At 37.9% G+C, this 12,146-nt stretch overlaps 1 protein-coding gene across 27 annotated transcripts in view; it reads right to left on the minus strand.

The window, feature by feature from the left end:
- Nucleotides 1–12,146, minus strand: part of LOC133657617 (ankyrin-3-like) — a 280,491-nt gene that overhangs the window by 22,729 nt on the left and 245,616 nt on the right. For 25 of the 27 annotated variants that reach the window (XM_062059155.1, XM_062059163.1, XM_062059146.1 and 22 more), the window contains 2 exons: nt 9,766–9,897; nt 7,527–7,670 (listed from right to left, as the gene is read on the minus strand). In XM_062059155.1, the coding sequence (XP_061915139.1) occupies nt 7,527–7,670; nt 9,766–9,897 (276 nt within the window). Of the gene's footprint in view, nt 1–1,773; nt 1,889–1,994; nt 2,705–7,526; nt 7,671–9,765; nt 9,898–12,146 lie in introns of those variants that run through there. The other 2 variants (XM_062059152.1, XM_062059154.1) reach the window with 2 other exon arrangements.

The following is a 12,146-nucleotide window of genomic DNA, read 5'->3' on the forward strand; positions in this document are numbered from 1 at the left end:
TATGAGGTGAACTTGCCATATTTATGAGGTGGTACTTGCCATGTGTTTGAGGTGGTACTTGGTATTAATAGTTTGAGAACCATGGTCGTTGTCATGTTTTAGAGGTGGTACTTGGTGGTATTAGTTTGAGAACCATGGTCGTTGCCATGTTTTAGAGGTGGTACTTGGTGGTATTAGTTTGAGAACCATGGTCGTTGCCATGTTTTAGAGGTGGTACTTGGTGTTAATAGTTTGAGAACCATGGTCGTTGCCATGTTTTAGAGGTGGTACTTGGTGTTAATAGTTTGAGAACCATGGTCGTTGCCATGTTTTATAGGTGGTACTTGGTGGTATTAGTTTGAGAACCATGGTCGTTGCCATGTTTTAGAGGTGGTACTTGGTGGTATTAGTTTGAGAACCATGGTCGTTGTCATGTTTTAGAGGTGGTACTTGGTGGTATTAGTTTGAGAACCATGGTCGTTGCCATGTTTTAGAGGTGGTACTTGGTGGTATTAGTTTGAGAACCATGGTCGTTGCCATGTTTTAGAGGTGGTACTTGGTGTTAATAGTTTGAGAACCATGGTCGTTGCCATGTTTTATAGGTGGTACTTGGTGGTATTAGTTTGAGAACCATGGTCGTTGCCATGTTTTAGAGGTGGTACTTGGTGGTATTAGTTTGAGAACCATGGTCGTTGTCATGTTTTAGAGGTGGTACTTGGTGGTATTAGTTTGAGAACCATGGTCGTTGCCATGTTTTAGAGGTGGTACTTGGTGGTATTAGTTTGAGAACCATGGTCGTTGCCATGTTTTAGAGGTGGTACTTGGTGTTAATAGTTTGAGAACCATGGTCGTTGCCATGTTTTAGAGGTGGTACTTGGTGTTAATAGTTTGAGAACCATGGTCGTTGCCATGTTTTAGAGGTGGTACTTGGTGGTATTAGTTTGAGAACCATGGTCGTTGCCATGTTTTAGAGGTGGTACTTGGTGGTATTAGTTTGAGAACCATGGTCGTTTCCATGTTTTAGAGGTGGTACTTGGTGGTATCAGTTTGAGAAGCATGGTTGTTGCCATGTTTTAGAGGTGGTACTTGGTATTAATAGTTTGAGAACCATGGTCGTTGTCATGTTTTAGAGGTGGTACTTGGTGGTATTAGTTTGAGAACCATGGTCGTTGCCATGTTTTAGAGGTGGTACTTGGTGGTATTAGTTTGAGAACCATGGTCGTTGCCATGTTTTAGAGGTGGTACTTGGTGGTATCAGTTTGAGAAGCATGGTCGTTGCCATGTTTTAGAGGTGGTACTTGGTATTAATAGTTTGAGAACCATGGTCGTTGTCATGTTTTAGAGGTGGTACTTGGTGGTATTAGTTTGAGAACCATGGTCGTTGCCATGTTTTAGAGGTGGTACTTGGTGTTAATAGTTTGAGAACCATGGTCGTTGCCATGTTTTAGAGGTGGTACTTGGTGGTATTAGTTTGAGAACCATGGTCGTTGCCATGTTTTAGAGGTGGTACTTGGTGGTATTAGTTTGAGAACCATGGTCGTTGCCATGTTTTAGAGGTGGTACTTGGTATTAGTTTGAGAACCATGGTCGTTGCCATGTTTTAGAGGTGGTACTTGGTGGTATCAGTTTGAGAACCATGGTCGTTGCCATGTTTTAGAGGTGGTACTTGGTATTAGTTTGAGAACCATGGTTGTTGCCATGTTTTAGAGGTGGTACTTGGTGGTATTAGTTTGAGAACCATGGTCGTTGCCATGTTTTAGAGGTGGTACTTGGTGGTATTAGTTTGGTCGTTGTCATGTTTTAGAGGTGGTACTTGGTGGTATTAGTTTGAGAACCATGGTCGTTGCCATGTTTTAGAGGTGGTACTTGGTATTAGTTTGAGAACCATGGTCGTTGCCATGTTTTAGAGGTGGTACTTGGTGTTAATAGTTTGAGAACCATGGTCGTTGCCATGTTTTAGAGGTGGTACTTGGTGGTATTAGTTTGAGAACCATGGTCGTTGCCATGTTTTAGAGGTGGTACTTGGTGGTATTAGTTTGAGAAGCAATGCGCTAGAGGAACATTTCCAAGGAGGGAGGGTCTATGCGGGGAGTCAGAGAGCTAGCGGGTGGTAGGACACAGGGACAAGTGTGGCAAGGAGACAGGGGGCGGAGAGGAGGGGAGGGGGGATGTGGGCTGGTGCAGGGGGACCCACTGGGAGATAAGAAGGGGAGATGACATAAAGAGAGAGGGGAGACCGGGCGAGATGAGACGGTACAAGGTGACACCCTGCCTGAGGGTGAGGAAACGGGTTCCGGAAGGTTGGAGGCAACAGATGAGGGTGCAAGGGTCAGGCTGCTGGGTGGGTTGGATATTTTAGAGGTTGGTTCTGGCTGAGCGGGTGTAGTCGGGGGTGAGGGGGGCACAAAGGCCGGGGAGAAGGGTAGCGGCGACGTGATGAGCGGGATGGGGGAGGGCGGGTGTGGCGAGTAAGGAAAGACGGAGGATTGTGGGGTGTCGGCAGGCGGGCACTGAGGGGTGAGGCCTTTAAGGGGCAGGGACACAAAGGTGAAGTGACGTTCCAGGGAAGAGGGAGGGGCCAGGTCTTTGAGGGAAATGGAAAACTCGTAACTGGGAGAGCGGCGCGGGGTGAAGGATTGGGGTGAGACGGGCGTGGGTGGAAGTGATGGCATTGCACGCAGGAAGAAGGCGGGACTGCTGGGAATTAACGGGACAATGACACAAACTGAAGGTGGAGGATGGAGAAGAAACATGTCAGTGCAAAAACAAATGAAGTGTGAAATATGCAGAAGGGAAGGTCAGCAGCATGTGACTCTTCATGAAGAGCTCTTATGTGCTGGAGCAGCCATGGATTGCTGCTGATGGTGGTGGTGGTGGTGGTGGTGGGGGGGGGGGGGGGGGGGGGGGGGGAGTGAAGGGAGGCAGGAGGAAGCAGAAGAGAAGAAGCTGTTCTCTCATCTATCCAAGGAAGGCTCAGAGGAACTGGAGGAGAACTAGGAGGACTAAACTTGAAGGTTAAACACGTCAAGGTTACAGACATCTTAAGGCATGCTCTTACACAGTGGAACACCTTTATGTCGACGCCCCTTTTGACTGGCCAAGCTCAAATATTTCTTCCAGTGGCTAACAATCTAAAGCAGTGGTTCTTAACCTGGGTTGGATGAAACCCTAGGGGTTGGGTGAGTCGGGCTCAGGGGTTCGGCGGAGGTCAAGACACACCCGACTCATGGTGTAAATACAAACTTCTCCCTATCGGCGTATTACGGATACGACAACAGCAGAAGTCAGACTGATTTGCAGGTGTGTCATTTGTTGTGAGTTTGTTGGTTTTGTTGTTTGAACAAGGTGATGTTCATGCACGCTTCATTTTGTGCACCAGTAATAAAACATGCTAACACTTTAGTATGGGGAACATATTCACCATTAATTAGTTGCTTATTAACATGCAAATTAGTAACATATTGGCTCTTAACTAGTCATTATTAAGTACTTATTAGGCATGGCCTTATTATAACCCTAACCCTCTAACCCTGACCCTAACCCTAACAAAATAACTCTAAATTAAGTCTTTGTTACTTAGAATATGTTCCCCTAGTGTCCAAATAACTCTAAATTAAATCTTTGTTACTTAGAATATGTTCCCCTAGTGTCCAAATAACTCTAAATTAAATCTTTGGTACTTAGAATATGTTCCCCTAGTGTCCAAATAACTCTAAATTAAGTCTGTTACTTAGAATTTGTTCCCCTAGTGTCCAAAAATCTCTAAATCAAGTCTTTGTTACTTAGAATATGTTCCCCTAGTGTCCAAATAACTCTAAATTAAGTCTGTGTTACTTAGAATATGTTCCCCTAGTGTCCAAAAATCTCTAAATTAAGTCTGTGTTACTTAGAATATGTTCCCCTAGTGTCCAAATAACTCTAAATTAAGTCTTTATTACTTAGAATATGTTCCCCTAGTGTCCAAATAACTCTAAATTAAGTCTTTATTACTTAGAATATGTTCCCCTAGTGTCCAAATAACTCTAAATTAAGTCTTTATTACTTAGAATATGTTCCCCTAGTGTCCAAATAACTCTAAATTAAGTCTGTTACTTAGAATATGTTCCCCTAGTGTCCAAATAACTCTAAATTAAGTCTTTGTTACTTAGAATATGTTCCCCTAGTGTCCAAAAAACTCTAAATTAAGTCTTTGTTACTTAGAATATGTTCCCCTAGTGTCCAAATAACTCGAAATGAAGTCTTTGTTACTTAGAATGTTCCCCTTGTGTCCAAATAACTCTAAATTAAGTCTTTGTTACTTAGAATATGTTCCCCTAGTGTCCAAAAAACTCTAAATTAAGTCTTTGTTACTTAGAATATGTTCCCCTAGTGTCCAAATAACTCTAAATTAAGTCTGTGTTACTTAGAATATGTTCCCCTAGTGTCCAAATAACTCTAAATTAAGTCTTTGTTACTTAGAATATGTTCCCCTAGTGTCCAAATAACTCTAAATTAAGTCTTTGTTACTTAGAATATGTTCCCCTAGTGTCCAAAAAACTCTAAATTAAGTCTTTGTTACTTAGAATATGTTCCCCTAGTGTCCAAATAACTCTAAATTAAGTCTTTGTTACTTAGAATATGTTCCCCTAGCGTCCAAATAACTCTAAATTAAGTCTGTTACTTAGAATATGCTCCCCTAGTGTCCAAATAACTCTAAATTAAGTCTTTGTTACTTAGAATATGTTCCCCTTGTGTCCAAATAACTCTAAATGAAGTCTTTGTTACTTAGAATATGTTCCCCTAGTGTCCAAATAACTCTAAATTAAGTCTTTATTACTTAGAATATGTTCCCCTAGTGTCCAAATAACTCTAAATTAAGTCTTTGTTACTTAGAATATGTTCCCCTAGTGTCCAAATAACTCTAAATTAAATCTTTGTTACTTAGAATATGTTCCCCTAGTGTCCAAATAACTCTAAATTAAGTCTGTGTTTCTTAGAATATGTTCCCCTTGTGTCCAAATAACTCTAAATTAAGTCTGTGTTACTTAGAATATGTTCCCCTAGTGTCCAAATAACTCTAAATTAAGTCTTTGTTACTTAGAATATGTTCCCCTAGTGTCCAAATAACTCTAAATTAAGTCTGTGTTACTTAGAATATGTTCCCCTAGTGTCCAAAAAACTCTAAATTAAGTCTTTGTTACTTAGAATATGTTCCCCTTGTGTCCAAATAACTCTAAATTAAGTCTTTGTTACTTAGAATATGTTCCCCTAGTGTCCAAATAACTCTAAATTAAGTCTTTGTTACTTAGAATATGTTCCCCATACTAAAGTGATACCAAAAACATATAACTTTGTCTTGAATTTGAAAAACCAACATTTTATTTTTCACTAAAGAAGGGTTGGGTGAATGCGCATATGAAAGTGGTGGGGTTCGGTACCTCCAACAAGGTTAAGAACCACTGATCTAAACAAATAGATAAATGGGTGCATTTTGTAGGATCCAGGTAAATACTGATATGCTTTTATTCTGAAGCTTACTTTGCACTGAACAGGAAGTGGCAGTGGGCCCATTCGAGTGCTGTGCAACTGAAAGGTGTTTATGTTGCATGCTGCTTAGCGATAATGAGGAGCTTGACATTACTGTTGTTTACTCCACAGTTATAAACATTTTATAGAGCTTGAATTCAGTCACATGACTTTTGAACGGAAGTAAACAAAGTGGTGGGCCACCAAAGCAACATGGCTACCGTGCTGCAAACAGAGTGCGAAATATCCGGCCGGGTAGGCAAGAGGCCTGATGTTTATGCATGATTGTTTATCAAAATATAACTATAGATGTCAACATTGTGTATGTGCTGAAAGATTCATTTATGATTGTTTATCAAAATATAACTATAGATGTCAACATTATGTGCTAAAAGATCCATTTATGATTGTTTATCAAAATATAACTATAGAAGTCAACATTGTGTATGTGCTGAAAGATTCATTTATGATTGTTTATCAAAATATAACTATAGTAGTCAACATTGTGTTTGTGCTAAAAGATCCATTTATGATTGTTTATCAAAATATAACTATAGAAATCAACATTGTGTATGTGCTGAAAGATTCATTTATGATTGTTTATCAAAATATAACTATAGATGTCAACATTGTGTATGTGCTGAAAGATTCATTTATGATTGTTTATCAAAATATAACTATAGATGTCAACATTGTGTACGTGCTGAAAGATCCATTTATGATTGTTTATCAAAATATAACTATAGATGTCAACATTGTGTACGTGCTGAAAGATTCATTTATGATTGTTTATCAAAATATAACTATAGAAGTCAACATTGTGTATGTGCTGAAAGATTCATTTATGATTGTTTATCAAAATATAACTATAGATGTCAACATTGTGTATGTGCTGAAAGATTCATTTATGATTGTTTATCAAAATATAACTATAGATGTCAACATTGTGTACGTGCTGAAAGATCCATTTATGATTGTTTATCAAAATATAACTATAGATGTCAACATTGTGTACGTGCTGAAAGATTCATTTATGATTGTTTATCAAAATATAACTATAGATGTCAACATTGTGTACGTGTTGAAAGATTAATTTATGATTGTTTATCAGAATATAACTATAGATGTCAACATTGTGTACGTGCTGAAAGATTCATTTATGATTGTTTATCAAAATATAACTATAGATGTCAACATTGTGTACGTGCTGAAAGATTCATTTATGATTGTTGTCTTTGGTCAAACTTAACTAATTTAGGTTTTGTCCACATTTGATTTATTTTATTTGAAATCGCCAAGTTGGTGCTTTACGAAACACTCGCAGCAAAAAATTTGCGTTTTAAGAATTTAGAAACAAGATAATACTTAAATGGAAAACACTCAACGTTAGAAGTAAATCAAACAAAACTTTAACGAAGTGATTACTGTAAACTTGTGCGTTCTTCGACTCCCTTAGAGTGGAGTGCCTGACACTTTTCTCGTCGTTTTTGGTCAAATCTTGACATCTTTGGCCCTTCTTGATTACCTCTCGAAGGACTCCGAAGAAACGTTTATCCTTTTCACGATTTGAACGCTTCCAACAGCCAAAAACAACACAAGCATAGTGCATTTTAGACGCTCGCCAGCCCACCACTTTGAGCCTGGCATAGTAATGAGGTCAAGACAAAATAAGGTGGATTCTGTAGGATGTAAAATGGTGTGCTGGGGCTTGATTAGTTGGTCGACATAAGCAGATTCCACTGTATTGCTAATGGATGTTGGTACAATGTTATGCAGGAAAAAAACAAGAGAAGCCATATTAAATAGTAGTCTATAAACGCTGTGGTGGTTTGGATGGAAAACCAGCCGTGTGTTTGGGAACAGTACAAGCCAGTTGTCTGAACAAAATTCTAATCTGCCACTAAGCCAACATGTCTATAAATATCTAGAAGCGCTCACTGGGACTAAACACAATCCATGCCATGTGGTGCAGGCAAAAACTAAACAGGTAAACATGGTAGCAGGGAGCGGTAATAGGTCAGCCAATCAGAGCTAAACTTTACCGTCAGCCTGATCCCGGAAAACCGTGTGATCATCGGCAAAACATCTCGTGCCGGAAATGTTACCATAGTCAAAAATCGGGCCCTCCAGCAAATTCACAATATCCATCCGATTGACTTTGGTCAGCACTGCAGTCAAGGAGTCCGCTATGGAAATGAAAACCAAACAACTTTTGTAAAACAGACAGTAAAGTATGGCGTCACATTAGTACCAAAAATCTAAGCGCGTAAAAACTGTTAAGCGCGCTGATTCTCCACTTCGTGCGCGCGCGCGACACCCTTTTGCGTGCGCGCGGTGCCTTTGTGCGCGCGCGCTGTCTCGGTCTGTGCGCTGTCATGTTTCATTTTGGTACTTTGGGGGCGGGCATGCTTAGACGGCCCCTTCTTTCTGATTGGCTTTGAAAAAAAAAAAAGAAACCAAAAAAAAGAAAAATACAACTTCAAGTAGGTTGTAAAAAAAAGGCAGATGAAGTGAAACTCTAGCAATGCTTTTCTTTCCACTCTCTCATGCACACAGATACTCATGTTATGAGAAGTGTATTGTTTCAAAAATATTAACATTAATTGTTGATATTTTAAACATCTTTCAGATTACATTGCTCGAATTCAAAAACCACTTTACTACACAAATATTAGGCCCAATGTGCAGGATTATTCTATTAGTATTAGTTATTTTTATGTTTTATCATATCTTAGCCTATTTTTATATGGTCTTATTATATTTATATTTCAGTTTTTATTGTATTTTATTTTATTTTATAGTTTTTCATATTGTAGTTTATTTTTATGTTTGATTATATCTTATCTTATTTCATATTATTTTTGGACTTTTACCTGATGTGTATTTTAATTATTTTTAATCCATTTATTTGATCATCTAGTGCAGGGGTCGGCAACCCAAAATGTTGAAAGAGCCATATTGGACCAAAAATACAAAAACAAATCAGTCTGGAGCCGCAACAAATTAGAAGCCATATTACATACAGATAGTGTGTCATGAGATATACATTGAATTGAGATGACTTAAAGGAAACTAAATGAGCTCAAATATAGCTACAAATGAGGCATAATGATGCAATATGTACATATAGCTAGCCTAAATAGCATGTTAGCATCGATTAGCTTGCAGTCATGCAGTGACCAAATATGTCTGATTAGCACTCCACACAAGTCAATAACATCAACAAAACTCACCTTTGTGTATTCACGCACAACGTTAAAAGTGTGGTGGACAAAATGAGACAGAAAAAGAAGTGGCATAAAACACGTCCTAGAAAGTCGGAGAAAGTTATACATGGAAACAAACTATACGGTGAGTTCAAGGACCGCCAAAATTAGTAGGACAAAACGGCGCTCGCCAAATACTCGAATCAGTGAAGCATGTTTAATATAAACAGTGTGCTTTATAACAATTAGGGAGGTTTGTGTCATGTTTGTCCTCCTACAGAAACCATACTAAAACAAAAAAATATTATTTTTTTCCCCTCATCTTTTTCCATTCTTCATACATTTTTGAAAAATCTCCAGAGAGCCACTAGGGCGGCGCTAAAGAGCCTCGTGCGGCTCTAGAGCCGCGGGTTGCCGACCCCCGATCTAGTGTTTCCTCAAAGAGCCCTCTGGATCTCCACGTCCAGAGGGCTCCTGTGATTGGCTATTGTCATTATGTAGTTATTATTATTGTTGTTTGTTTATTTTTATGTACATGTTTGACTGTCTTCATGGGGTGTGGGTGTTATTTCTCATTTTGTTTTTAACTATGTAAAGCACTTTGAGATGCATTTTAAATGTATGAAAAGTGCTTTATAAATAAAAATGTATTATTATTATTTTTAGTAATAGTACCCTTACAATCACTCCAAAGCAGTTCAATAACTTACCTCTTTTTCAGCCAACATTTTTTTATCCACTTCTTCCTCCGTAAATCTTGATACATATTGACGATGACCCGCCCTGCTATACTTCTGATTGCTCAAAGCCAATCAGAAAGAAGGGGCCGTCTAAGCATGCCCGCCCCCAAAGTACCAAAATGAAACATGACAGCGCACAGACCGAGACAGCGCGCGCGCAGAAAGGCGCCGCGCGCACGCAAGAAGGCACCGCGCGCGCGCAAAAGGGTGTCGCGCGCGCGCACGAAGTGGAGAATCAGCGCGCGATAACAGTTTTTACGCGCTTGGATTTTTGGTACTAATGTGACGCCATAGTAAAGGTACAGTCGGACGTCACGTGTAAAAAATAGTCTTACTTGTGGCGTTTTTCCCTTCGCGACTGACCCACTTCTTTAAGAGCATGAAGCTCTGTGCTGTCAGTGAGTTGGGGTTCTCTAATCTGACGTGGTTGATCTCGTCCACTGTGAAGTTCATCTCCCGAGCCAGCTCTAGGACGGGACACACAGTAAATGCTCTCCTTGGAGCCGCTTTATGACTTCCAGCACAAAGACAATGGCAAGTTCATTAGTTGCACTGCAAAACGTGAAATCTAAGTGAGATGAAATATGTCAAATAAGGGTGATATTTGCTTATTTTCTGTCTGATAAGATCATTCTTCTCACTAAGCAGATTTTATGTTAGAGTGTTTTACTTGTTTTAAGTGTCCTAAATGATGTCAGTAAGATATTACAGCTTGTTGCTGAGATTTGATGAGCTATATTGAGTAAAACATGCTTGAAACTAGAATATCAAGTGTTGCAAAGCTGTGTCATCAACACTCACAAGTAGGGATGTCCGATAATGGCTTTTTGCCGATATCCGATATATGCCGATATTGTCCAACTCTTTAATTACCGATACCGATATCAACCGATATCAACCGATATATGCAGTCGTGGAATTAACACATTATTATGCCTAATTTGGACAACCAGGTATGGTGAAGATAAGGTACTTTTTAAAAAAATGAATCAAATAAAATAAGATAAATAAATTAAAAACATTTTCTTGAATAAAAAAGAAAGTAAAACAATATAAAAACAGTTACATAGAAACTAGTAATGAATGAAAATTTGTAAAATTAACTGTTAAAGGTTAGTACTATTAGTGGAGCAGCAGCACGCACAATCATGTGTGCTTACGGACTGTATCCCTTGCAGACTGTATTGATATATATTGATATATAATGTAGGAACCAGAATATTAATAACAGAAAGAAACAACCCTTTTGTGTGAATGAGTGTGAATGAGTGTAAATGGGGTGGGTTGGTGCACTAATTGTAAGTGTATCTTGTGTTTTTTATGTGGATTTAATAAAATAAAAAAAAAAAAAACAAACCAAAAAAAAACGATACTGATGATAAAAAAAACGATACCGATAATTTCCGATATTACATTTTAACGCATTTATCGGCCGATAATATCGGCAGACCGATATTATCGGACATCTCTACTCACAAGTATAAAACTGCTTTTTTAAAAGTCATCATTTCTTATTTCAAGCATGAAAAAAAAAAATCCTGACTTTGACACAATTGTGTCTCATAATTAAAACAGATGACAGCCAAATGGACTTTGCTGTTTTATTTTCAATGAAACAATAGAAAACACGGACTCATATAGTAGTACAGTTGGCACAGTACAGTAAACTGACAGGTAATATTTAAACATTTGACATTTCAAACAATTTTGAACAGAAATAGTTCATGCACATTTAGATAAATTCTTCAAAATTATAATAAAAAAAAAATTAGCCGGGGGTCGGGCTGTAAATAAATAAATATATATATATATATATATATATATATATATATATATATATATATATATATATATATATATATTCCTTGCGCACTAATTGACTGAAAGAGCACGCACTTGGCACGATGATGTCATGTTATCCATGGAAAAATGCATTTTTCGACAATATGATTTGCCTGAGCGGCTAGGAGACCCCGAGAGTAACAAGCGCTTGTCTTGTTGCCTTTCCATTAAGAACAATAAACTAGTTTTTAGTATAAGTTTGCTGGTTTCAAGAAATGTCAAGATAATGGCACTAGCATTTACTTCATTTAAGAATATTTTTCAACATACTGAGAAAAAAGGTCTCATTTGTTTTTTCTACCAAGAAAAGTGCACTTGTTATTAGTGAGAATATACTTATTTTAAGCTATATTGGGTTCATTGAGGTTAGCTAATTTGACTTGTTTTGGAAAGTCTTGACAAGCCAAATTTTCTTGTTCTATTGGCAGATAATTTTGCTTAGTTCAAAAAAATTACCCCTAATTTTTGTATTTTTTCCCCTTGTTTTTGAACACTAACTTTTTGCAGTGTATAAACTGGTACCAGAAAGGGGAACTGCATTTTTGGGGGAATTTTGCCAATTGTTCACAATTATTAGGAAAGACATGACGGATGGATTTTTTAAAAATTAATTCTAAATATTAAATACATTTGATCAAAATTCCGCCTACAAAGCCCTTAATAACACCTCTATTAGGGTTTTATATACATGATATTAACAAAAACACATCACCACTTTTGCTTTTTTTTTTCTTCATCACTGATTATTACTCACTGCAGACTTAATTAGAGCCACCAAACATAATAAACATCACTTACTGTACAATGTCTGCTGTCATTAGGATGCCAACTGCTAGGATGTTCATTTATTCCCAATTAGATGAAAAATGTCTCA

This window comes from Entelurus aequoreus, linkage group LG09 (assembly GCF_033978785.1).
Source record: "Entelurus aequoreus isolate RoL-2023_Sb linkage group LG09, RoL_Eaeq_v1.1, whole genome shotgun sequence".
Lineage (NCBI taxonomy): Eukaryota > Metazoa > Chordata > Actinopteri > Syngnathiformes > Syngnathidae > Entelurus > Entelurus aequoreus.